This window comes from Fusarium subglutinans (genome assembly GCF_013396075.1).
Source record: "Fusarium subglutinans strain NRRL 66333 chromosome Unknown NRRL66333_c0000008, whole genome shotgun sequence".
Classification (NCBI taxonomy): domain Eukaryota; kingdom Fungi; phylum Ascomycota; class Sordariomycetes; order Hypocreales; family Nectriaceae; genus Fusarium; species Fusarium subglutinans.
The window spans coordinates 210,633-237,246 of record NW_023502071.1 but is presented as its reverse complement, the minus strand read 5'-3'; the positions used below and the strand labels follow the sequence as shown (position 1 = coordinate 237,246).

Here is a 26,614-nt window from a genome sequence, read left to right as displayed (position 1 = left end):
CAACTTGAGGAACTATTCAGGTCTGGAATTGATGTGAATTTGCCTTGATATCTTCTGTCGTGGTTCACAGACGGGCTGAAGTACACTCCTGCTTCTGCATCGCTCACAACTCCATCGTTGTCGCAAAGGCAAAGCTGAAAGGTGACTCGGTAACTAGACTAGACCAAGGTTAAGATTGAATCGCAATGGGAACGGCGGACCAGGTCTCAGCTGCTTGCAATCATGGTTCAAAAGCATAGTATTTGTTCTGTACATAGATCTCGTAGCTGAGATTTTGTATTCATCGGGAGATAGAGATAGTTCTATTCTAAATGTGGAAGATGCGAAGAACGCCGGCTCTGACATAAGAAAATGCGCAATAAAAACATGAAAACCCCGATGTAACTGTTTTGCCAGTGTTCAGACACTTTCGGCATAGCCAACCTCCTTAGCTGGCTTCTGCTTCTTGGTGAATAGCTTCTGTCCAACCTTGTCCGTCATCTCATCTGCCTTGTCGCCCAAGAAAGTCTTGATGCAACCATAAACACCCGAGGTGAGCCACAGGATCGAGTTGACGAGGTCGATCCAGACGGCTGTCTTCATAGCACCGGTACTAGCGCCCTTGTATTTGTCGTCGCTGTCTCGGTGGAGGAAGATGCCAGCGAAGATTCCGAAGACGACGAGCCAGGTGATGAAGAGGATGAGATCCCAAGCGAAAGCGCGGTAGGTCTTGACGAGCTTGAGCTTGCTTCCGATGAAGGGAAGAGCGCCGAGGGGAGTAAGGACGACGAAGAGGATAGCGGTGGTGGCTGAGAGGCCAGCGACGACGAGAGCGAAGTACCATTCTGGCGAGAAGCCGTAGTCGGTGTCTTGAGCCTTGTCGACGCGATGACCGTAGAAACCGCAGGCGATGATAGCGAAGAGGAACTGAAGACCTCGACAGACCATACGAGGAACTGTCTCGAAGGTCTTGAGCCAAGTCTTGCCCATGGTCTTTCCGGTCTCGGCGCCCTCGTTGAAGGCGTGACGACCAGCCTGTCGACCAATTTCCTTCTTGTCTGCAGCGCGGAATTCGGAGGTCGCCCCAGCGAAGGATCTAGCAGTGTTGCCGAGCTCGATGGCTGTCTGGCCGGCCTTGATGGCGTTGTCGAACTTGCCCATGATGAAGTTGTATTATTGATATTAAAGTGTTGTAGTCGAAGATGATTTGCGTGTGACGCGTGTTGACCAAAGAATGGAATTGAACTGCACAGCAGTGTAGAAAAAGAGAGAAATAAATAGACGAAGAATCGTAAAGCGATAGTGATTTGGATAACAGAACCAACAGAAGAACAACATCGCATCTTTATACAGCATCCATGATGAACATCGTCAATAGACGCTGATGCGCTTTCTCATGTTGGACAATCAAGAGCCAATCGACGATGAAACGAGGCCGCTACCAAAGAGACCCAGCGCTATTCCTGGAGCCCCAATCGTTTGTTGGTAGCCGCTAAGATCAGGCGCTTAGCGAAACGGGGTCTTTGTTAGACGCTGCTTGAGAGCCAATGGAGGGGCGAGCGCTGGGGAATAAAGAAACGAGAATAGAACAATTGGAAGAAGTCAAGGTAAAACAAAGCCAAGGGCTACGCGTTTAAGAGAGCCAAAAATAAACTGAGTAGATCAATGGGGGAATAATTGTTCGTGAGAGGGTCCTGTTCATGAGGCTTTTCGTTATTGACAGTGGATACGCCCGCTATTGGCCCTACCGAACCCTGAAACCGCATTCTTTCAGCGTTTGTACATGGCCTCCCTCAGTACTTCTCACGCGAAACAAATTTACCCGCGAGACTATTCAACCCAACATCGCAGAGAAGATCATCTCGTTTCTTAAAGTGTTCCTTTATCTTAGCACTTACCAAGTTTGTGTTTGGAGAGCCCCACAGATTCCATTAAGCTTGCAATCAGCCCGTGCAGGTGCACGCACTGTATGAAGTTTGATGATTACACAGGATACGAGGGCAATCAGAGAAAGGTGCATGTAGAGTTTACCAAGTTATTCTGCCTCCAAGCATTTCTTTTATCGATGGCCGATATCCCAAGACTCTTGGTTTAATGCCACTAACTCCAAGCCTTGGCTCTGCAGGTCGCAGGAAGTTAGGGCTGACAGGATGCATGCTCAAGCTCGATCGCTGAAGGTGTTGGTTCGCGGTGCTTTTACTCATTCAGGTAACGTCTCCCCAAAATTACCAATCAGACGATATCGTATCTCCTCCGAAAACGCGGGGATGGCTGGGTATTGCAATCCGATGACAAACGTCGTACAACCCACCAACAGCACAAACCGCATACAAAAGGACACGATTGCTTTCTTTCTCAACTTTCAGCAAACTACTTACTCTTCATATCTTCTCAACCACACAAGAAAACTCAAGAATGGCAACTCCAACTGTTGTTATCGTCCCCGGGTCGTTTGCGCCATCCAAACACTATCGTGTGTTTACAGAGAGTCTCGAGCGACATGGCATCGACTCGCGCGTAATCGATACCCCATCGGTTGGCAAGCGGGGTAATCTCCCGCTTGCGACAATGAGCGATGATGCCGACGAAATCACCAACGTTGTTTCCAAGCTCCTCGATGAGGGGAGGGAGGTCGTTCTCATGACCCATTCGTATGGGGGCATTCCTGGTACCCAAAGTCTGAGCAAGCTCTCGCGAAAGGCCCGCGAGGCTGAGGGAAAGCAAGGAGGAGTCGACAAGATTATCTACCTTGCGTCAGTCGTGTTGCAACCTGGTGTTTCCAACCTGGATGCATTTGGATCAGCACTGCCTGACTTTCTCGATCTTAAGGTACACTTCGAGTATCTCAACTTCAGAGGTTCGTGCTAATTTAACATCCAGGATGACTACATGACGCTTGATCCCAAAGGCCACGCGACTCATACCTTCTCCGACTTACCTTTTGATGAAGCTTTGGAACTGGCAAAGCAGATGCCTGAGCACTCAACACCAAGCTTCCGGGAACCACTGACGTATCCTGGCTATAATGACGTGGAAGTGCATTACATCGTGTGCGAACAGGACCAGATCATTCCGCCTCAATTCCAGCGAGCAATGATTGAAGGTGTCAAGGCGTCAAGTGGAAAGGAGGTTGCAGTGCACAGTTTCGATAGCGGACATGTGCCCACCGTTAGCCAGCCCGACAATGTTTCTAAGGTTGTCAAAGAGATAATTGGATCTTAATTGATATGGCCTGTTTTATCGGGGGAAGACGATAGTCGAGTAATCTAAAGACCTCTGCCGCACCTGCACTGCAGATTGCTGACTCTATGACCAAAAGTTCTTTGCAAAAATCCCGTCCTCAAGGTTCCGAGGTGCTGCCTCGCACTCGTGACGAAAGTACTCTGTGAGAAGGTCGAAGAGGTACAGGTGTGAAACCCGATCAACTTCCGAAGCACGATGGAACAGAGTCTTCTTGATCGGCCTACCCACGACCAACTCTACTCGCAAGAGTAATATTGGAAACTAGATAGGCCAAGAAAAACAGAACATGGATATGATACTTGCAACGCCGCAATTTAAGATGAAATCCACGTGGCGTAAGCACAGGGGTTGCAGCACTGATCTCACGGCCACTACGCAGGTTCATCCCAAGAAACATCCCACGTGGGCGGCCATAGACAGATTATTGAAGAAGAAGAAATTAGCATGTTGTGGACAGTATATCATTTAAGTACCAAGCTAGTATCGTGTGAGTCCGTCCTCTTGAGGTTAGGTGATATCGATAGTGAGGTAGCATTTGACGTTAGCTTCAGCCCTAAATACGTTTGGCGAGGTGGGGTAAGATCATAATCCGTCAGCATCAGATGATTATGAATGTGCTTTTCAACTATTCTTATTCTACTTTGCTACTGCGGAACAAAGTCTCCAGATGTATTCGGATATCAAGTACGCCCAACTTGAGGATCCTGACCATTGGATCAGACTCATCAAACTAGAACCGTCTCCTTCGGAATCCATTTCTGAAACCGAAATACCGGATCTCCTGGTGTGCAATATCGAGGAATATATCCGCGGCGACTCTCCGCCATACACAGCCTTGTCATACGTCTGGGAATCTCCAGACAGCCCCAAAAGGCGTATTAGCATTGGTGGGACGACAATAGACATCAGCTCAACCGTCGAGAATGCCCTTCGGCGCCTACGATTTCGTAAAAAGCCTCGATGGCTTTGGGTCGATCAGCTATGCATCAATCAAACAAACGAGGTCGAGAAGAGCCATCAAGTCCACCAAATGCACCATATCTACAGGGAGGCAGATCAGGTGATCGCATGGTTGGGTAATGGTGATGAGAGTAGCGATCTCATATGCCGCTTGATGCGTGATACAGGCCGAGCCCTGCGCTCCAACGACCTTGAAGCTTTGCAGAAGCTCTACTCTGGTAACGCGAAGGAAGGCTCTATTGATCTGGAAGCTGCCAAAGCGGCATTCCACGGTTATTGTCAGCGGCGCTATTGGCAACGCCTGTGGATCATGCAGGAATTTGCCGTTGGTCGGCGTATTGCTATTGCCTGCGGTGACTGGATTGTGAAGTCCGACCTCGTAGAGCAATCTATGGATGCCTCGAGTATTGTTCAGCGTCGTGCGCGAAAGAAGCCAGCTGATGGGCTTGAGATACTGATTCGGAACCTGGATTATGTCTACTCTACTCCACTCAACACCTATGTTTATAGCTTGTTTACAAGAAGGTGGCACTATGTCTATACCCCCGATGGAGAAAGCCCATGGGGCCAGCCCCTTCTACAGGTCGTCGCGGTATCGCTCACTCTGGAAACCGACTACAACGTTGTCCACGCAACTGACCCGCGCGATCGTATTTTTGCTTTGCTAAACCTGACTGGAGATAGGGACCACTTTGACTTGTTCCCAGACTACTCTATGACAGTCGAAGAGGTGTACAGAGAAACAGCCTGCAAGATCTTAGAACAAGGTACTATTGATGTTCTCATGTACTGCCAAAGGCCCAGGAAGCTTGTCACGCTGCCAAGTTGGGTACCGGATTGGAGTATGGATGTTCTTCATCCAAATGCACAGCCTGCGTGGGATACCCCCTTCCAAGCATCAGGCACATATACCGCGATACCGAGATTTCCCCACTTCGATACAGCGACATTTGAGGGTATCTATGTGGACAAAGCTCAAGAGATTGGGGCCACTTGGGACCCAAACTGGTTGAAGCCCATCAACCAGACCGCAGTCAAACAATGGCTCAAAAGCATCAGGAGATTTTGCGACAGCTCCCCTAGAATTAGGGTCGGAGAAGAGCGTTTGGATGCTGCTCGCATTGGGATCCTTGATGGCACCACTTGGTTCTCTACAGTACCTTATCAGGGCTGGGGATCCCGATGTGCAGAAGACGTCGAGAATCTTCAGCGTCTTGAAACAGAGGAAGGAGAGAAAGATGAAGATGCTTCGTCTGCAGAGGATTCTTTCTATGCGTCCGCTCTTATGCGGATGCACACGAGACGTGCCTTTATGACTTCCACAGGCTTTGTTGGGGTTGGTCCACTTGATATGCAGCCAGGAGATGAAGTCTGTATTCTGTTGGGAGGGAAAGTACCCTACCTATTACGAACTCAGGATGACGAATCATATACGCTTATCGGAGAGGCATACGTGCACGGAATCATGCACGGGGAACTCTTCAAAGGTGGTCCTAGAAACATTCGAAATTTTGATGTAAAGTAGAAGTAATGAATATGAATCAGTATCAGGATCCGACTGCCACAGTGAGGCATTATCAGAAATCTTAGCTGTCTCAAGATCTCGTTCTAGGTCAGCGGATAGAGATCCTTTATCGAGGCTACTATAGTGTCACTTTTATATTTACAGCCTCTTAATTCAGATTTGCATCATTCATGGATGGAAACAGATATGTTCCGAGGAAAGCCTTGTCTAATTGGGTTTGATATTGTCAACTATAACTAGCTCTGGCCCAATCCACGACCTGAGAGTTAAACGAGTGTGTTTCAACCTGATTGAAATGCACTGTAGGCTGCGGATCTGCGGTGCAGTCTACTCAGGAGTCGGCGTAGGAATAACCCCCGTCAGACGCGGGCCTGGAACGCACTTCCCATTGACGCACCGTCCATTTCGTTTGATAAGGGGACAAATGTCAAGGAGTTGGTAGTGAAAGCGTCGAACTACTTGGATCAGAAGAATTCTTATGGGTACAAAGAGAATGGCCGTTGAGCCATCGACGGGCATACTCACCGCCTCCCGGACGAGTGACAGGATCACCTCTGCAGGACAGCTAAAACGCCCGACATATAAGCAGTCAAATACATGGATGAGTGAAGATAGGAGGACTTACGGTAAGTGGAGCATCACACTGGCAAACATCTGGGTCTCCCTTCTGGCAAACTTGCCCTATGTTGGCACACGCAAAGGTCTCAGCCGAGAGCGCGGCAATAGCAAGGACGATGGAGAGCTTCATTCTGAATAAGAAACCGTGATGGGCTTATGGGTCTGAGTTAAGATTTCTGTCTTTTGATGGTGAATGATGATTTATCAAACGACAGAGGAGCGGGTTCGACGGTTCTTATAGAACGCAACAGGGAGAAGGTAAGCGGAACAGGTGAAGAAGGTACTATTGCCAGTTTGTTTCATATTGATTGAAAAGGTTCTACAGATAGAGCGGTGATGGGACCTCGAGTAAAACAGTCTGGACTTGATTCTCATTTTGTGCCATGGTGTCGTTCAGGCGCAATGAGACCACGAGCAGTCATAGGGAGGGGCTCTTCTGATTGTCTTTGTCATTCGTGATGATGTTAATATTTTACTGTTTTTATCTTTCTAATCTATAAAAAGCCCCGAATTTGTCGCCGGCCCGCGTAGCGGAAAGCCGAATATCACCTAGGAGATTATATAGAACTAACCAAGACGATACGTAGGACATCCTTTTCTCAAATACCTAGATCACCAGCTACCAGAAACTTGTCTCAAGCCATACCACTGGAAACCCTGCATCAACGAAAGAGGGGCTGAGATCTGTTCCGGTGATACAAAGACATGATTCATACTGTAATCAAACGACCGATAGTGCGTAGTGGCCTGCGGAGTGATCATGCACCAAAATTGGCGATACCACGATGGAGTCGGTGTGCTTTTCGAGAAGAGCGACAGACAGGGCACAGATATGTTTTACAGCTTGTGCACTCATACGCCAATGCATGATTTGGCCAGCATCGAGAACACCGACAGATATGGCGTGGTCTCGACCATTCTCTGTGATACCCTCAGCATATAGACTCAGCTGGAACATCTTGTCATTGTCTCAGACCCTTGCCTACTGATACGGAGGTATCCGAGCATCTCAGGATTAAGCGGGGTATCAATATATCACGGACAGGCGAGAAAGCTTGGGTAAGTAAAAGGGGCTCATTATCCTAGCATGAGACACTTGTAAATACCAAGAGTGTTCTATAAGTACTACATAGTCATAATATGCCTTCTTCCAATCCCTCCCTACCAGTCCTGTTATCCTGCTACAGGAGTCTCCCAAAACAAACCGCAATTTAACAAATCTTCTTGAGCTCTCTAGAGAGTGTATCTAAAGTCAGGACGCACATCACCACTGATCCACTTCTGCTCATCTGTCATAGCAGCATACTTGGCATCAAGTGATCCCCTCGCACGGCGACGGTTCTCCAGTCGAAGTGCAAAATGCATAAAGATGGAGCCTCCAAGAAGGAAGAGTATCTGGTAGGCTAGAACTGTGCCGTGGCCAGCGAAGTAGCGAGGCCTTTGGGTCTCACGGTAGATGTTGGACGAGACGACACCATTGAGGTTACCCCAGCCGACGACCATACCGAGAACAATGGCTCGCTTCAAGGAGCCCTCGATGTTGTTGTTGACCCATGACACAGTGTTTGAGACGGTGGGATAGATACCTGTTCTAGATTAGTAAAGACCTCAATAAATTAATGCTGTGTACGTACCCATTGCACCGAGGAACACAGCGCCGTATTGGACATGCGGATTAGGCGAAGCGATAAGCATGGTGAATCCAATGATACCGATACAGACAGTAGCAATATTACAATATCCACGCCATTTGGTTCGATCTGCTAGGAATCCGACGAAGACAGTGGCGGCTGCAGCGCAGGCATAAGGAGGAACCGATAGGAGTTGCGCCTTGGTGCCTACATGTCCCATACTTCGGAGAATGGTAGGCAGGAAGAGAGAGAAGGCGTACAGTGGCATCAGCGAGCCCATGTAAATAACCATGTAACCGTATGTCTTCCAATCCTTCATGGCAGCCCAGATGTGACGCTTATCAAAGTCTTCAGCGGTCCTTCCCTGGCGGTCCAGGATCAGACGGCGCTGAACACGAACGCGATCCTCGGGAGAAAGGAATCGAGCGGTGTCGGGCCAGTCAAAGACCATCCACCAACAAAAGGCGCCGACAGCGACAGTCGCGAGACCTTCGAGGATGAAGATCCATGCCCAGCCGGGTCTGCCGCCAACACCGTCCATCTTGGCGATAGCTGCGGCGAGGAGACCACCGAAAGACCCAGCCAGGGCAGCAGCGGAGAAGAAAATGGCGGCGCGAGCACCAATCTCCGATGACTTATACCAGCAGCCGAGATAGTAATTGACGCCAGGATAAAGGCCAGCTTCTGCGACACCGAGGAAGAAACGAGCTGCCAGGAGACCTGGGTAGTTATTACAGACACCCATGAGGGTCATGACGGCACCCCACGCGATGATGATGCCCGTGAAGAAGATGCGGGGTGTCAAGCGCTTGAGAAGACCGTTGGTAATTGGCTCGAAGAGGGCATAACTGACAAAGAAGATGGTCAGGGCGACGTTGTAATCTCCAGGGCCCATATCCAACCAATCTTCCATGCCGGCGAGGCGAGCATTGCCGATGTTGGTTCGGTCCAGGAACGAGAGGAGGTAGAGCAGCGACAGCCAGGGGATGAGCCAGAGGTCGACCTTCCAGACCAGCTTCCTGTCCTGAGCGAATGTCAGCATCAACCATTCTCGATTGGACACAGAGAAAATGCCGAAAGACTTACAATCTCGCGTCGTTCCTCTTCACTCTTGCCCTCATCAGGATCAGGGAGAGCAGCTAAGAGGGCATTTCGCTCAGCATCAACAGCAGCCCCGGTCCCGGCATTGGACAGCGTCGTCGACGCGACATTCTCGACATCAACAGCTGTCGGCTTCTCTTGCTCACTTGGCGGCGTCGCCGTGGTATCAGTAGTCATGGTGCTGGAACAATAGCTTATAACTCAAGTCTAGAATAGCGAAACAGTCTCTACGCTCCGCGGAGATGACAGCTTGATACTGCCTTTACCAGCAGAACAAGAGAAAGAAAACAAGTCCGAGGGGGAAGAAGCAAGCTCTTTTGTTAGCACGTAAACAACCCTTTCCATTCAACCCGCCTCGTACGTCAACGCCCGCAACGACCCCCCAAACCCCAAAGCTAGCCCATGCGATGCGGGGGAGGAAATGAACCAAAACTCACGATCTGCGATGACTCTAAGCGTTTACGGGAAGGTCGACGCATGGACGTGGAGAAGAGGAGACCAAGCTTTATTGCCCAGTCTTGGCTTTAATTGGACGACAAGGGTCAAATGCCGATCTGTAAGTTGGGTTATTGTGTCTCGTAAACAGGGAAAACACCCCGAGTCAGCATTGCTATGGGAGGTAACTAGGGAGCAGGGAGTATTTGCCCCGAGTGCAACCCATTTTGTAGGTCGAGGATCAGCCTGAATGGCTGTTGTGTTCCGAATCTGACATGAAAAGAGCCGATCTTCACTTTACGGCCTTTGATGGCGTCCAATATTTTTGATCCCGTCCCAAAGCCTCGGCTTCCCTGTGCGACGTTGCTGCAGCCACCAGCCTCCACGAGGTTTGTTGATCACGAAAATGGAATCATGATAGCGAGTAAAAACACTCTCCAGTACCGAAGCTTCGGGGCTCTGCTGCTGCTGAGCGACGAACCCTGGCCCCTCAAGCGTCTCCTCCCCCTCCCATGTCGAAGCATCGTGAATGGACTTGTCATCGGAGGTGGCAGCGCAACGCTGGCTAGTGCTGATCTCGTAGTCCCGGGAGTCACTACTTAAAGCAGAAGCGTAATTGAGCAGGTGATTAGTGATTATCCCATTCCCCCATTTTCTTGGCTGACACAATGCAACACTAACACTCCAAGATTTTTGGGGATGTTGAACTGGACTGTTCCTTGTTGGTTCTGGCGTTTTCTGAGTTCTGATGGATTCTGTGCCCGGGAGAGGGGTAAGCTTCATGGCTAAGCTTAAAAGACTACGTAGCAGTCTTGCTGAGTTTGGGCTGACAAAACATGCAGCGTCATCCACGTGGCAAAATCTTGAGCTGGTGGTTGCGTCCTGATATGTGCTATAGCTTGGCATCATCACTGTGTCTACTCTTATATTGATAAGGGCAGATTTACATCAATATTATCCCAATTAGTGTCAGGTGCGTGATTATTCCCAACAGCGGCTGCGAGGTGATGACCAGAACTACTGAACAGCACTAATTTAGGTTTGTACTCACTGTAACCTACTACACTCGCTAATTGGTGGCCATATCACAACCCCGAGTGAGCACCGCATACCGCCTAACCGCCTCCATCTGCCGCACCCTCCCAAGGTTACATGGTCAAAATCGTCGTTGTATTCCCTCACATGGAATCAAAGTATGCAGGCATGGCCTCTAAGATTATTCACTACTCGGAATTACGGCAAAAAGGAATGCAACACCCCCAACACCCACTGGTTCATTCTATTGCTGGTAGGGAAGCTGCTGTTTTACTGTGCCACCGGACATCTTACTCTGCGAGACCCGATGCCGTGTAAGGATTTATCAGTTCTGATACGCCAAGATGTGCCAAGAAAGTGTCAATCGTATCTCTTCCGCAGCATCCGATGCGTGGCTCAGATCTTGAATGTCTGTGCTCTAACTTTGTTACATTCCTTATGTCCGATGGTGGATGGGATATCTTGAGTTGAATGCACGATGTCATACACCCTCTGATTCAGACAATGCATATCATTTATTGGTAGACATCAAGACATTGTTGCAATGTAAAAAGATCACTAATAGATGATTCTCGATCGACCTAGACGCGTAATACAACCTGAAGTGTAGTATCGTGTAGTTAAACAAGATTCACCACGTGGATTCTAGAATTCTCGGCGCCAAGGTAGCCAAACGGTGATGCCAAGCGCTAAGTTGCGTCAATTACACATCTGTCGGCAGTTGTGCACGTTTTATCGGCGGCTTGATAAGATCAGAGAAAATATTGGAAATGAGAAGAATGTGTTGGGCTGCGGAAGGCTATAGAACCCAACCAGCCAACGACTAGAAAGACTCACTTGAGTAGTTGACCGTCGAGTTCTCATTACAATGCGACTAAACAAGTTGGAGAATATTGCAATTTTACGTGGATTATTTTGTCCATGTGAATAGTGAACTCATATCTCGCGGATTCGTATGCCATCAGGCTGGAGACTCGACAGCCTCTCGATCTTGGCGCCTATGAACGGCTGTCGGCGCAGGGGCGCCTCAAGAAGAGATCTGATTCCCAGTGACTTTAAGTAACCTGTGTAAGTACTGCGTAGATACAATAATACGCTTTCCTGAATCATATTGAACATTGCATCGACGTTGATGACTCATGAGGCCTGTCTAAACTTTTTGTGCAAATAGATTTCAGCAATGATCAAGCTTCATACAACAGTGCAGTTGACATGATTCTTTTTAAGGATATCTTTCAATCTTCACATTTGTTTGATTGACTATAATTTCCTATCCCCTTGTTACTGTGCCCAGGTAACTCCACTCAGCAAACCCCCAAACTGGCATCAGCCAAAACACCTGTGAATGCTATGCAAGTACCATAATTATCATAACCATGAGATCATAACGTTCATAAATGATTGAAGTGAAGCGAAGCCTTTCCTGTTCGAACTCTTTCCAAACTCCCTCTATGTCTTCAAGATGTTCGCGGCAACAACAATACCACGAGCTGTCTTCTTGACCCATTCTTGAGCCAAGGAAAAGTCACCGTCCTCAGCATACTGGACACCCTCGGTGATACCAGGGAAAGTGACAGCGGCATAGCCAGTGTCGAGACCAGGGGCATTGACAACATGCTTGTAGAAGTCACGGTCAGGCAGGCCTCCTTGAGAAATGAAACCACGCTGGAAGTCGCGGTACTTATGGTTAACGACCTTCTTGAGGACATCATCGTCGCGCTCACGTGCAAGGTTCTCAAGAGCCTTCACTTCATCAGCACTCTTCTTGAAGTGCTCAATGGCTTCGTCAAGCTCGCTGAGATCAAGACCGGCATCCTTGCTCTCAGCATACTCTGAGAGGTCCTCAAAGTATGCACGAAGCTCCTTGGCGTAATTTTGAGTGTCAAAAGGAAGAATATCATCAGTGGCCAAGTGGTAAGCCAGCAGGGAAAGGTATTGGCCTTGAGCGGTATGGACGTGGAATCCAGGATCACCAAAGGTTGACATCCAATGATATGTGTCGTAGTTTGAGTGATAGTGCCAGATGGGATCGCCGGCACCTCCACTACTTCCAGTATCAAGAGAGCTGATACCGCGGTGGAAGAAAGCAGTGTAATCAGAGCCAGAGCCGAGGATCTCGATGTCACCCTCGCTGGCAGCATGCCAAGCGTCATAGAGCGACTGGTTGAAGCCACCAAAGTTGGGATCAACGACCTTCTTGAGAACCTCGGTAGCAAAGGTATGAAGCTCGGGTGAAGCACCAAGGTTAGGTCGAGGACCGCTGACGGCAACATCGATATTCAGATATGAGACAGCTGTGTCAGTGAGCCAGTTGACATGCTCCTCAACCCACTCTGTAGAGCCAATGATGCCCCATTCTTCTGCATCCCAAGACGCGAGAACAATGTTTCGCTTCGGTTTCCAGCCTGAATCAGTGAGCTTCTTGAATGCGCGAGCAAGCTCGATGAGGATCGAAGAACCAGAGTTGGGGTCTCCATTACCGCCCTAAATAGTCAGTCAGTGATGAACTTTGTGATTGTTTGCTAGGCGTTCTACTTACGACCATCCATGTATCTCTATGGTTTCCAATAATTATAGTCTCATCGGCATTGGTTCCGTTAATAACACCAATGACATTGTGTACTGGCTCAATAGAATCACGAGAGACGGTGCTGAGAGCGAGCTTCACGCCAGGTGCAGGACCAGAGCTGTAGTCAGCATCGAGACCGCCTGTCCAAGCAGTGCGGTTGACCTTCTCAGCGGTGACACCATGGCCATTGAGAGCCTGTAGCAGAGGCTGAGCGGCCGAGTAAGAAATTGGCAGGGCTGGAATCTTGGCAATGACCTCGGAGATGTCAGCTCGAGGCGAGTCCTTCTTGGATGGGTAGCCAGGAGTCGTGGGGTCGCCAGTACGAGTAGACAGGAATAGTGTTGAGCCCTTTTGGACAGAGCTGGGACTTCTAGCAGGACCATCTGATATTTGCTTAGCACGAGCTTTCCATAGCTGTCATATGAGAAGTCTTACCAGGATAGGCCTCGTAACCGTTGGCTACCGTAATGTTTCCATCATCACCAGGGTCGGTAAATATAATGGCACCAATGGCGCCATGGTCTTGAGCATTCTTGACCTTGAGACCGCGGAACAAGCCACCATATTTGATAAGAGCAATCTTGCCCTTAATATCTACGCCAAGCTCGACGATTCGATCGAAGTCATCAATTGATCCTCGCCTAGCGTTCAAAGGTCAGTGGCCAGCATCCGAATACCTTTGCAATTTGACTTACCCCGCGTAGACATATTCGGCAGAAGCATTTCCAGTCGGCGAGTACGCCAACCAGGTCTGCTGTGAAAGCACATCCCAGCCTGTAACATCATCTTCCTCAAGCACCTCCTCCTTGGTGTTCACCTCGGTGGTTGTACCGTTGGGGCCGGTGAAGTAGAGAGATGAACTGACTGGATATCGGAGGAACACATGGTACTCCGCCAGATGCGCATCGAATCCGCTCTCGGACCAACGATCGGCGGTCCACTGGGCAGCTTCTTTTCCGTAGCCGGCCAACTTATTCTGGTGGCCGTAGTAGTCAGACCACTTGTCAATGGATGAATTATCAAAGGAATTGACAAGAAGAGTTTCTTGCTCTGTCAAGACTGGAGGCCAATCGGCATTGCGCTTGGTCAGTGGCTGGCGATGCGTATGTCGCTTGCCCAGAACGAGATCACGCTGGCAAGCAGATACGCCAGCAGCGAAAGCCGCGACTGTCGAGAGCTGTCGGAAATGCATATCGAAGGTTCAATGACAATTGGACTTCTCAACATTTGGCCTGGGAGGGGAAGTAGTCGCGGAGCAATGGGAAGCTTCGGATATAAATGCAACTCTCGCAAGCATGACCAACCCCATTCTGCAGTGTCATGTTACCTTGGAATGGAACCATTGCATAAACAACACTTAGGTCCTTGGTATTCCCAACAAACAGGATCGCATCTCGGGCCAAGCTCGCCTTTGATTTGCCAAAGCTCTTATCATGATGGATGAACTTCCCTTCCCAGTCGGTAAGCTTACGATCCTGAGCTCGGGATAGCTCTCGCGAATGTCGTCATGCCTTGCCGTTGTAACCCTCTTGGGAAGCTCCCCAGGTTTGGCCAATGGCTGAGCTGGCTTGGCTACTTGGCTTTGCTGCGGGGAGGGATCGGCGTGTTTATTCACCTGCCTGATGGGGTTTGATGGGTAGAGATTCTTGCGTAACGACTCTCGTGGACGTGGGATAATAAGCTTGACTTTTGGGTAATCAAGCTTAACGTTTCCCCGCTCTTACAGGGAATGGGCTGCCTGAGTCATTGACGGACTGATGTCGGCAACATCATGGCTTTTTTCATCATTTATCGCGTGCTCGAGCAGTACATGTCCTTGAGAAACCAGAATCAAAAGATAGAATACGCGACACGTTTTTGTGCAGCGTTGGAAAAGTGTAACCAGTAAAAGTCTGAACGATTGTCATAGCTCATGATGGAGCTTAGGCATGTGTGTGTGTAATCCTCCAATGCTGGCAGTTTGTGGATCAATTAAGCACACTAGCGAACTAGCTCACGATTGGGTTTATCTGACTACGATTGACAGACACGGGTGGCGTAGCGGAGACTCTGTTCTAGTACAGTAGAAGTTCTAGAAACATTCATGGAGTCTGGTTGCAAATAAGAGATGACTGCTGAGGGACCAGATACTCACTGTATTCTGTCTGTCTTGTCAAGGGTCCATAAGACAAAGGGCAGTAGCCAGTTAACCGAGATACCAGACATGCCAATCTCGGATAACAATTCTGCTAGAGTCATATGAGCCAACACTCCTTAATGAGGGAGCATTAGCCAATGACAAGTTGACAACACCGATTTGCCTCCAGAAACAAGTAAGAAATGAACAAGAAATCCAAAGAATACATTTATGGATACTTAATTACTTCTTCTGAAGCGTTTTCAATTTCTCGATTCGCAATTCGGTGTAGATCATGGTTCTGGTAAGGCAGATTTGATCAGGCCTGGCCCACGCAAGTAATGGCTGCGCCGCAGCGACAACACATCAAAGGCAGCAATTGCTTCAGAATCAATCGTAAAATCCAAAGACGACGAAAGTGAAACAGATAAAATGGAAAAAATACCAGAAAAGGGAGAGATTGTGCTATTTATGGATCACCGCCTCTCTTTGCCCAAAAACCACTCTTTTTATTGGCTCGAGCTCATGCAGTCGGTACACCCTCATTCTCAAGAGCTGTTGGTTCTGAACCAACACAACTTCTCGATGCGGATTAATTCATTCTGTTATCCAATTCTTGGCGCAAATATCTTGGTTGATAAAACCTGGATTTCAATGCGACAAAATTGAGATTACAAACGCTCGCAAAACCTAAAGTCCAGAAATATGTACATCTGTTCGTTTCGATAACTCTCATTGTCGCGAGGCTGAAGGGCCAACTTCAGAGGCCTAGAGGTTTTCTGAGAGCGCTTAAGGTTCATGTACGTTTCTCCGCAGGTTTCGACTTGGCCGGGGTGTTCAGCTGAGGCAGACTGGACCATACATCAGGCAGAGGCCTCCCCTCACGGAAACGCATTTCTATTCCTCTAGTGTCTTGACCTATTAATCGATTTTTAGTGTACAACCGGTTCTCAACTCCAAGCAAACTTTTCTTTTTTCGACTCACATTATTCTTCGATAGTCACTATCAGCTATGAGCAAGGAGAAGATTGGTGATATTCCAAAAATAACCCCTCTCCAAATCGCATTAGGTTATCCGCGGTCCGATCCCTCCAGTCGATTCTTCGTGCAGACTTATAAGAAGTTCATTGAGGGCTATAAGACCAGTGATGGGGTGCCTGGGGTTTCCCTGATCAAATGGTCCGATGCGAGACAGAGAGTTGACCTCGAGTACATGGCGAAAGGATTTGCAATCATTGAAGGTCGAGGAAAGCAATTTTGGCCCGCAAGCGAGTGCTCTTCTTCTGGGGACTCACTGATCTGGCCACAGGATGATCAAAAGTAGGACTCCCAAACAATTGCGTAAATACGTTACTGACCAAGTATTAGAATCGTCAAACTGCTTGCCCAACTCTTTTTTCGTCACAACCAGCAAGAACACCAAAAGGGCCTTAATTCACCATCCAAGAAGAAACCAGTTGCACGCCACGAGAGGCAGAGATCCCAAACACTTGGACAAAGGTATTGTGAGCTTTCAAATTCTACACTCTAGCTGACATATTTGCTGTCAGTAACGCCGTGTCACCTTCAGTTCCAAGCGAGGAAATGGACACAGACCCATGGAACGAAGTCGATTCGGATGATGACCTTCCAGATATAGACCATATTCGTCCACGCCCTATGGGACTAGATAACCAAGTAGGTAGTTTTCTCTATGTTAGCACCACACCCTTACACCAGACACGATGCACAAAGGGTTATCAACTGACTGAACCAGACTTCATCGGCAAGCAACATGAGGAACACAACACCGCCACCTCAGGCCTCCACAACTGCCATAAATACTCCGAGCCACACTGCAATCTCTTCTGGAGCAACTGCACCTGTTGCTCAGATGGCTCAACGCCTAGAGACCACCACCGTGGCGGGAACAATCTTTCAGGCCATAGATGGTTTTACTGAGAAATACACTTCATCAGGCCGCAGCTGTCGACCGGTCCAACGCCTTAATTTTGTTGAAACACCAACCTTTGACACGGAAGATGATTCCCAATCCTTGTCGCCGCCTCCTAGTCGACAGAGTGATCCGGGATCCCGTCTCAGTCCAGAGCTTGGAACAGAGGTTCCTGGAGCTTCTCATGTCGGAACCTCGCAGAACCCTCGCGCAACTTCAGAGCCAATGTCATTTGACAAGACTCAGTTGGCTACTGAAGACATAACCCCTGTACAAGAGGCAAACCAGGCGACTAGTGCTATGCCTCCACCTCCTCTCCCGCAAGCCACATATCAAACACCAGAGGCTACCACTAGAAGGCCAAGATACGGTATTAAATACAGTGTCGAAAAGACACCCGGAAACCTCACACTATGGGAGAATTACGACAGATTCGGCCCCATGCCAATGTCGGAGTTTCAATATATGCATGGCTTCAACGATATTGACGCTGTACGATTCGTTGTTCAGCGCGAAGGTAGGAGTTGGGATGATAAAGTCCATAAAAACGACGACGTTGCATTTCAGGATATGAAGGTCCGCTTCCGAGGCCTAATCAAAAATGATTTGGATGGACTTGGCCCCGACTGCGGCTATGTTCCATACGATATCTGGATCATTCCGATTAGGAGTTCCGAAACTGAGGGGAAGTATTTCCGAGAGCAGTCGATCACGCTGTGATCTTGTCGCTAGTATCGGCCAAGGCCCAATCTCTTCAGAGGATGGGTAAGGGTTAGGAAAACACTCCTTTAGCAAGCGATATCTATTTCAGAGGCTTCTACTCTCTTAGTATAGCACAGTACTTCTCGCAAGTATTTCCCGAATGATAGATTGATACCCCCTTGCGGCGAACCCTGTTATAGTAACCTGGAAAGTAGATAGTACCATCCCAAAGCTTATAGCCAGAGTCTATCTCAAGGCTCACCTTCTTTGAATAACTTACGAATGGTAGCGATAGTGCCCTCATCAGCTCCTTTAGCCATCTGAGACACCATGTCAATTTCAATGATGTAGAAAGTAGACGCAAGGTTCACCTGAAATAGTAGTCGGGGAAACCCTCTGTAAAAGACCAGCGTCTGGCTATGGCAATATAGTAACTAGTCACAGCTTGCTGTAGGGAAATCACGCCTCCACTTATCAAGATCATAAACTCAGGCGACGTAAGACATTGCTTATAACACTTTCTCAACTAATAAATATCATGGTATTCCAAAATAAGCTAAACCATACTGAATCTCATGTATACTACTGCTTTTCAAATTCATCAATCTTTTCCTCGTGCACTGCTTTTCCTTGCATCTCTTCCGTAATTTCTGGTCCTCCCATTCCAAACATACCCTTGAAGACACGAAGAAGACTTTTACGGCCTTCCCAAAGGGGGAATAGACCAACAGCGACGGAACTGCAGCACAGCCAGAGGATACCAACAACAACCCAGCCGGTGAAGAAGGATTTGGAGAAGACATAGGATGTTCCATACATGGGCATGGGCCAGAGAACCAGGAGAGCGACTGTCATGCAGACAGTCATTGTCTTGGCAATCTTTGAGGCCTTGTTGAGCTTGGCCATGTCCTCCTCAGGAGCAACGGCGAAGCTGGTCACGATAGCAGTCTCAGAGTCACCATTGGAGTCGCTGGAGTCGTCAGCCTGTTTGATAGCAGCCATAGAAGCCCAATCATAGCTGTCCGAGCCGAAACCGAATGTGAAGAGCGGCACGAAGATCAGAGGACTCAACAGAGCGACGACGTTACCAGCAAGCATAGGGTTGTTGGAACCGAGGTTATCGACACTGAGAACACCATCAAACTCCTTGGCGCAGGTGACAGTCCAAGCGATGAGCGCACAGAAAAGACCGAGGACGGGAGATGCCGCGGCAGCAATCCAGTTCTGGCGCTTCCAGAGAAGAGTCAGAGTAGCGGGGATGACAGCTGCGGAGATCATGACACCCATCCACAGATATAGCCAACCCATGCTGATTCCAGCATAGTGGAGGCCAACACTGAAACTGGCCATGATGACACCGTAGAGACAGACAGTCGTATGCGAGATACCAATAAGTCGGCTGCCGGAAGCTTGGGGGTTGATGTAGGTCCTGAGGTAACATTAGCATGAGGTCTAAATTTTCGTACAAGGAAAACTCACTGGTAAACATCATAGGTGAAGATGGAGGAAACAGCAATGAGCTGAGCAGATGTCGCAGAAGTAACAGCCATGAAGATCATGATCAAAGTGATGATAGCACCAGTCTTGCCCAACAATCCAACTGCAGCGTACGGCAGAACAAGACCGGCCGAGACATCAGCAGGGTCCATGCGGTTGGGGTACGTAGGGAAGGCGGGGTTGGTCTCGAGGGCCAAAGCACTGAGTCCCATGGTAGTCGCACAGAGCCAAGGAATGGCGAACCATGAAAGGCCGCCAATGATGTATCCAGGAAGGGCAGAGACGGGGTGAGCGGCAATGGCCTTGTTGTAGTAACCGTTATCCAGGAAGACGGTACCGAAGTTGCCAACAATGTTGATCACGAAGAAGATGATGCCCTCGCGAGATCGCATGGTGAGGTATGAACCTTCAGCATTGCCATCAACAGGATGAGTCTTAGCGGCCTTGGTTAGCGCATCGTAGACTTCGCTGGGGGATCCGAGTTCACTGCCGGTCGCATAGGCAGTGAGCGCAAAGATGAGGATGATGACGAGAATAATGACGGTGTGAACATAATCTGTCAGGAAAGTGGCCTTGATGCTAAGCCGCGAGTTAGGGTTATTCCTTCATCGAAATTATTTTCAACTTACCCTCCAAACATGGTGTACAGAACAACACCAAGAGGCAGCAGGAAGCATGCTGCTGCAGTGTGCATGCCAGTGAGAGAAGTGACTACGGCAGAGCCACCAGTCAAAAGCATAGCCGTGACGAGAATGTTGGTGAAAAGACCGAAGCAGATGTAGACGCAGTGAGTAATGCGACCATATCGAGCTCGGATAACCTCAAGGAAGGTATGCGCATTGGGGGCCCTTCTCTTCAGCTCAATGGCAATAGTAGCGAAGAGAATGATCTGAACGGTAGCACCAGAAGCGTACTTTGCGATCATTAGTCGCAATTCATTATTCACAAGCAATTAACTCACCCAAAATGGTCCAGAAACACCATATCGGTATGCAACACCGGATGACTGAAGGAGGGTAGCAGCCCAAGTCCAGCTGGAAACAACAGCTGAAGCGACAAGACCAGACTTGACGGTTCGGCCAGCGGTGTTAAACATTTCCGAGGTCTGCTTCTCATGGTTATACCGCTTCAGGACCCACGTCGTGAAGATCATGCCCAGGGCAAAAAGAAAGCCGAGGCCAACAACGATGCCATAGCCATAGGCCTGGCTCAGAGGAGGCTCGACTGTGCCGGATGAACGACCGCCACCACCAGCCATTGTGATATATTTGCAGTAAGGTTGGTGTTTAGAAGTCAAGAGTCTATCACGAGAGCATTTGCCACAACAATTTCTATTGAGATCTTCATCGTTATTATATATCCAGCCATGGCAGCCGTTTTACGAAACCTAAGATAATGCAATGCCGGATTGTGCACCCACATCAATCAGATTATGCACCCCCACCAGACCTAGTTTGCTAATGATCTGCAATGTGTGCCTCTGATTATCGTATTAACTAATAAAATTTGGTGGCGCCTATAGGCCAAAGCGAAAAGAGAAAGCATTTCTGCCCCGATTAGGCTTCGTTAACAGTGCATAATCCCTTCGATTGGGGTTCGCTGTACGAAGATAATAAACCCGCCTTCAGACTTCAAGTGCCGGCGGGCCTCTCAAGATAAGAGCAAACGGTACAGCTGCACGATAAGTAATTTCCCATGGGGGCAATGATAAGAACGCACGGACGTAATTGGCCAGGAACCCCAGCCTCGAATGCGCCCGTATCAGCGCAAACATTCAAGCGAGGGAATAAGAAACGGTTGATCACTGGCCGGCGGCGAAGCGACCTGCAGGGCGGTATCGTGATAAGAAAAACAGTGGCCGCTACAGGGCATTAATTCATTAATTGACACATCAGTGGACGACGCAGCACTGCTGCACCGCGGAGGTGTAGCACCTAAGCCAAACTCTTTCAGAGCCTAGAACCTGGGAGATTCAGCCTCAATGGAATGTGTATCTCGATCTTGAGAAATATTCGCATTGAGATAACATTTTTGAGGTTTTGGACATGTGATCACTTACTAAAGTGTCTAGGATTGGTTCATATGCGAGCAATTAAAGTGCTACCCCACGAAAGCGACGGGTGCAAGGACCCAGGTTATCATTCCGAAAACCCAGCGTCATTGATTGTAATAATGGCAAGCTCTTCGCAATCTTCTGCATTTGGAGGGTTTCCCTCAAAATCGATTGCTATTGTGAGCAAGCGACCGTTCTGGATAACACATTGTGAAAGAAATGGCTTGCCCCTCACACGTACTTGAAGATGTGAAATAGCGATTAGTTACGTTCAGACCCAGACCAATGGCGAGAAAAGATTTTATGTAATTGATTCAACAAGCTCAGGGGACAAAACAAGCAACCAAGTCATCATTGAGCGCATTGAGCGCTTTGAGGCATGAATCGCTTTATCTCTTGACGATTATGTTACATGAGCATCACTGATAATTACCCTACAGCAAGAAGACGAACCTGATTGACGATAGCGCACTACAGTGCGAACCTTTTAGGCTAGTGTCTCAAAAGCCCTTGTGCGCCTCGGACTATCTAAGATCCGAGATGAATCGTGCTATAATCTCTTATCTTATCTGTCACGCTACCGAGTACCCGTTGCTGCCTTGCAATTTCGCACTGTCCTTCACTATCAAGCACCGCATACATATGCTGTCGGAGAGTAATTACAATTCATTCTCGCTTCAAAGCTACCGTAAAATATGATCGTAGAACATATGATGAGAAGATGTAAAGGAACTTTGGTTAAAAGTCAGTGGATAAATGAGATTCGACACCTAGATACCTCTGATATCCTCTTTTATCGCATGCTCTGCTTAGTAGTCAATCACTCTACTCCAAGCCAGCACATGCCGATCTTGATACAATCCGTGCTATCGCTTACGCCTGCATGCCATCGCAGTTTATCCTTGGTTGCCCACTCATGCTTTGCGTATATACCAATCGACCCAGTTGGTTGAGTATCTGGGATATCAATCCAGTCGATAGCCGTGAACACCTTGGGATCTTTGCTAAAAGATCCCTTATACCATGGGTACTCACTAACTTGTTGCTCTTTTGTGAAGGTATTGTGCTGCCCTGATCGGATCGTCTTACCGTCTTACTCCTCTGGCCAAGCCAACCACGCTACACGGGCCGCCTCAAACTGTCTTTCGCACCATGTCTCAATGTTCACTGTTAAACCGGTTTCAGTGACTTTGTTGGCATATGTCCACAGACTACGCCAGCCGTGTGGCTGCGATATCTCTGTGAACCATACAAGGACCTTTGGAGGCGCTTTGAAGGGCTTCTTGAAGGTAACGGCCACCGATGCATTTTGACCTACGGGGTTAGTATGGGAAGTACTGTGTTCGTAACTGTTGTTCAATTGAGTAAATTTGACGTCTAATGTCACATCACAAGTTCAGTAACTCTCAGGCAAGGATTCATGAATCATGAGAACGCACATCTTGTTGTGCATATGCCACTGTAGCTATACATTTTGAGGCTGATCGACCTACTTCTTCAACTTCTTGACACCCTTCTTTCAGTCCTTGACTGAATTTACTTTATCACTAGTGTGCGCCTTTTTGTTGAATAGCTGTGGCTTGTCCGAAATCTGGAGCACACCAAGAAATCCTATATCCAATGTTGCTGGCCCGAATAGATTGTCGTCGTTATACGTGTTGTAGGCAACGGTATTGCCGAGTGATCCGTGGGTTCCTGTGACACCAGGTTGGATTGCTTGTGGAGGCTTGATAAGGCCAGAGACCACTTTCAGATGGTTGTACAATAAAGTGTCCAGTTCAGCTTCTAGCTTGTGATACAGAGGTCGCGAAAAAGGGTAAAAGATAGTGGACAGTCTCGTGTCCTCTTTCTTCCCCAATAGGCGGCATCCGGATGGGAAATCGAGGGAGTACTCAACGGAGTATGCGATGAACTTGAAATCTTTGGCCAGGCGATCATGAGAGTCTCCAAGGGACACCGAGTGTCGAGTGTACTTAGCTGCCTTCCCATCTTGGAGTATGTCCTTCTCTGATGTCGGATTACGTACGATTTCGAGAACAGCCGAGTAAGTATTGTCCTTTCTCAGAAGTGTCTCATCTTTGATCAAAGCCTGCCAGGCCTTTTCAAATCTATTTCATCATCAGCTCCATGTGGACTTAAACTGAGCTCGTGCTCCTGGGGCGTTGATATGTTACTGGTTCACTCACCTTGTCATTTGGGAATTCGTTTCAGATGTTCCAAGAACCAGATTCTCCGGTATGTCGCTTGAGTCGTGTTGCTGGGGGTTAATCTTGCCATAGACTGGAGGCTCGAGAAGGCCGCCCCAGGAAAACGCAGAGAGATGGAGCCACTAGTTATTATGTCAGTGTGTGTTGGTATCGCTGTCTGGTTCGTCTTACCTCGGCCATATACAATCCATTACGCAGCATCATGCCCTTCGATTTATCCTCTTTGCTGGTTTGCAATTTTGCCCAACCCAGATTATCATGGGCACACTATTGGATCACAGAGATTAAAAGAATTCTTCAATGATAAGAGAGTTCTTACCTGAGATGCAGACATCCCCATTATTTTCCCGGGGGCATTCTTTGTCGTCCTATTACCTATGGCGTTGATAATCTTGAGAGAAGAGACTTTACTGCTCAGAGTAGTCATAGAACCCGCGTCCAACACCGTTTTCTGGCCTTTTTTCTGACTGTCAGAGAGCTGTTCGAGTTCAATAATATCACCATTGGCGTTTGCTTCGATCAGCTTCTGGTACGCTTCTTCAGAGGGAATCGAGCGTGCGGCATCCATAGCCTTGAGACGCTTGCGAAGCTCCACTCTGGGCTTTTCTAAACTCTTCATATATGTATGGAAGTCTTCCTTCCTTATATAAGTTGAGTAGAGCCCCAAGGGGTTGTCTCCTATCTTGAAGTTGACGCAGTGAACGTTAGATGTTATTGTAATCACAAAAGACGAAGCAAGACAGCACCAAGTGCCTTGAGAGGATGAATAGGACATACCTTCACATATTTGTGGTTATCGACATCTTTCCTAGCTCTGAACTGGAGCTCCATGTTAGCCTAGTGTTGGGGTGGCTTTGGTATTGTGACTCCAGGTTGTTTCTTGCTGAATTTCTGCGTCTTGATTTCAGACTGCTTGCTGGTCTTTTTGTTGATCGTAGTCTTGATAGGTTTTCGGCCCATTTCTGGAATCTTGCGGTGCTTCTCATTTATCGCGTCGACGGTGTCACTGAGAAGTTTTGTAGCATACCCTTTGGCGCCAAGAGTGCTGATTGACTCTCCAGGTACAACGATAAGAGGGAAATCGAAGACATCTGTCGAGTAACGGGCTCGAAAGCCAGCCACATATTCAGCATCGGGGCCTCTGAACATCTTTATCCAGAATCTAGCAAAGATACGTTTGATGGCTGCGAGCTGCTTAACTCGTTCTGCATTGGTGCCCTTCCATCTCTTGAGGTTTCCGGCCTTAAACCCCATCCAAACCAATTCACCTGTTTGTCGGCGCATCGGGATCCAGATGGCTGGACGAGGCTTATTCTTTTCCTCCGACATACCATCTGTTTCCTCCACCTCCACCTCCACCTCCACCTCCACCTCCTCCTGGACTTTCGGCTCTTCGTCTTCAATCTTTTACATTCTTTTCTCGTCCTCCGTATAGATTTCGACTTTCAGGTCAGGCCCGGGCTCTTCAGTGAGGCCGAGGAAGTCCATGTCTTTCAATGTTTTTTCTTCTTGCTCTCTCTTGTCATTACTCTCATATTTGAACTTGGCAAGCGATCTTCGCCTATTGAGAAGTAAACTTGTCAGTAGGATGCTGCCTGGTTTCGGAACGATATACTAACCTTAATATCTGCCAGTCAACTTGGTTCATGGCTAGATCTAGGAGGAATTTCAAGGACAGATAACCGCCTTGCTGCAACATCTCCTGCATGGGATCGTTTATAACGCTCTTCGGCCCGTCAAACTTGTCCATCTTACTTGTTCGTTCAAACATGTCAATGTCAGTACTGGGAATCTTCGTATAGTAAGGGTTCACGTATTCCGGTGCGTATTTTTTTCCCCCTTGCCCCTCGCATCTCTCATTTTCGTCCTCGATCTGGTCATTTTCTTCCTCTTCCATCGGTTCTATGACCTCTTCTTCTGTCTCTCCTTCCTCATCGAGCTCCATGTCGTTTTGTACCGCCACGTCTACCTCCTCCTCACTCCACTGTTCCTCATTTGCTCTTTCGTTCTCTTCTTCAATATCTGTAGCAGGTTTGATAGGCTTGAAGGTAAAGATAGGTGAATCCTCCGGAGGGCTGTTCTTGTCATCAAAAGTCTTTACCACTGTGAAAGCATTCCTTTGCCTCGGACTTCTCCTTAGCAAAACAGAATTCATATCGTCGATGAATGTGTTACTCTTCGGATTTTGGGTGCTGGGTGTGGACTGAACTGGTTCAAAAGGAGCTTTTGGTGTGTGCCAGGAAAAGGTGATGAAATGTTGGCTGTATTGATGATGGTGATACTAAGCAGCTGTTCGGAAAGTTCTTCGAAAACCAGTTGCTGCCTTTGCAAAACTTTAGCTCTGAACTTGGGTATAAGCAGGAGCAAAGAAAGATCTGGTCCTTGTTTTGACGTGTATCGATGCCCCTGTATGTTTGTTGGCTCAGCTGGCCAGGATCTATTAGTCCCCACCGGGTCTATTGATTCATGCATAAAATCAATAGTGTTAAGTTGGCGCCCGTCAAAATGGCTTAGCCTTGTCTATTCACATTTCTATATCGAATTCTATTCGTCAAGTAGTATCACTTGGCTTCACAAACCATGTGCTCTCGCCAGGTGTCTAGCGAGATACGGAGTACGTACAAATACGTTGATGATCAACCGGCCCAGAACTGATTACTAGCCCATTCTACCCATCACACATGGAGACGAGCTGTTTTGCTGCTAGCCGCCTAAAACGGCACTGTCTACAGGGATCCCACCTGAACTATTGGCAATATCTCCGGCAACAAGACCAAAATGGAAGTCAGCATGACAGGTTAGGTGCCTCAGAGACGCGCCATTAAGGACCAGTAGCGCCCAGAGTGTCAAAAGTGTGTAGACATAAAGACATAATATGGACTCGAATGACGGACGAGATAAGCCCGTGTTAACTCGTATCGGGTAAGTGTTCACAATCATCAACATTCAGTTCCCTCACAGTTCTGCCCCTTATCCCACTTTGCCCTTCCTTTCAAACATGACAAACAGG

The 26,614-nt window shown here is 48.2% G+C and overlaps 8 protein-coding genes across 8 annotated transcripts; 3 read left to right on the top strand and 5 right to left on the bottom strand.

Annotated features, from left to right (window-relative positions):
• Positions 1–399: 399 nt before the first annotated feature.
• Positions 400–1,140, bottom strand: FSUBG_1522 (uracil phosphoribosyltransferase; the record flags this gene model as incomplete). Its single annotated transcript, XM_036679198.1, has 1 exon — positions 400–1,140. One exon carries the CDS (start codon positions 1,138–1,140, stop codon positions 400–402), a length of 741 nt encoding a protein of 246 aa, XP_036542996.1.
• Positions 1,141–2,394: 1,254 nt separating this feature from the next.
• FSUBG_1521 (uncharacterized protein) lies at positions 2,395–3,201 on the top strand (the record flags this gene model as incomplete). Its single annotated transcript, XM_036679197.1, has 2 exons — positions 2,395–2,808; positions 2,860–3,201. 2 exons carry the CDS (start codon positions 2,395–2,397, stop codon positions 3,199–3,201), a joined length of 756 nt encoding a protein of 251 aa, XP_036542995.1.
• Positions 3,202–3,889: 688 nt separating this feature from the next.
• Positions 3,890–5,707, top strand: FSUBG_1520 (heterokaryon incompatibility protein; the record flags this gene model as incomplete). The annotated part of the gene is made up of 1 exon (XM_036679196.1): positions 3,890–5,707. One exon carries the CDS (start codon positions 3,890–3,892, stop codon positions 5,705–5,707), a length of 1,818 nt encoding a protein of 605 aa, XP_036542994.1.
• A 1,339-nt stretch (positions 5,708–7,046) lies between these two features.
• FSUBG_1519 (major facilitator superfamily transporter) lies at positions 7,047–9,234 on the bottom strand (the record flags this gene model as incomplete). The annotated part of the gene is made up of 4 exons (XM_036679194.1): positions 7,047–7,274; positions 7,589–7,911; positions 7,960–8,980; positions 9,043–9,234. The coding sequence occupies 4 exons, from the start codon at positions 9,232–9,234 to the stop codon at positions 7,047–7,049; spliced, it is 1,764 nt and encodes a 587-aa protein (XP_036542993.1).
• Positions 9,235–11,976: 2,742 nt separating this feature from the next.
• On the bottom strand, positions 11,977–14,288 carry FSUBG_1518 (glutamate carboxypeptidase II; the record flags this gene model as incomplete). Its single annotated transcript, XM_036679193.1, has 4 exons — positions 11,977–13,011; positions 13,067–13,479; positions 13,532–13,737; positions 13,792–14,288. 4 exons carry the CDS (start codon positions 14,286–14,288, stop codon positions 11,977–11,979), a joined length of 2,151 nt encoding a protein of 716 aa, XP_036542992.1.
• A 1,936-nt stretch (positions 14,289–16,224) lies between these two features.
• Positions 16,225–17,865, top strand: FSUBG_1517 (uncharacterized protein; the record flags this gene model as incomplete). The annotated part of the gene is made up of 4 exons (XM_036679192.1): positions 16,225–16,532; positions 16,581–16,712; positions 16,763–16,889; positions 16,969–17,865. 4 exons carry the CDS (start codon positions 16,225–16,227, stop codon positions 17,863–17,865), a joined length of 1,464 nt encoding a protein of 487 aa, XP_036542991.1.
• Positions 17,866–18,429: 564 nt separating this feature from the next.
• FSUBG_1516 (urea active transporter) lies at positions 18,430–20,602 on the bottom strand (the record flags this gene model as incomplete). The annotated part of the gene is made up of 4 exons (XM_036679191.1): positions 18,430–19,276; positions 19,327–19,923; positions 19,974–20,257; positions 20,306–20,602. The coding sequence occupies 4 exons, from the start codon at positions 20,600–20,602 to the stop codon at positions 18,430–18,432; spliced, it is 2,025 nt and encodes a 674-aa protein (XP_036542990.1).
• Positions 20,603–22,217: 1,615 nt separating this feature from the next.
• On the bottom strand, positions 22,218–25,759 carry FSUBG_1515 (uncharacterized protein; the record flags this gene model as incomplete). The annotated part of the gene is made up of 11 exons (XM_036679190.1): positions 22,218–22,401; positions 22,495–22,746; positions 22,837–22,862; positions 22,938–23,505; positions 23,584–23,726; positions 23,776–23,871; positions 23,924–24,286; positions 24,382–24,423; positions 24,472–25,008; positions 25,048–25,165; positions 25,224–25,759. The coding sequence occupies 11 exons, from the start codon at positions 25,757–25,759 to the stop codon at positions 22,218–22,220; spliced, it is 2,865 nt and encodes a 954-aa protein (XP_036542989.1).
• Between the last annotated feature and the right edge of the window lie 855 nt (positions 25,760–26,614).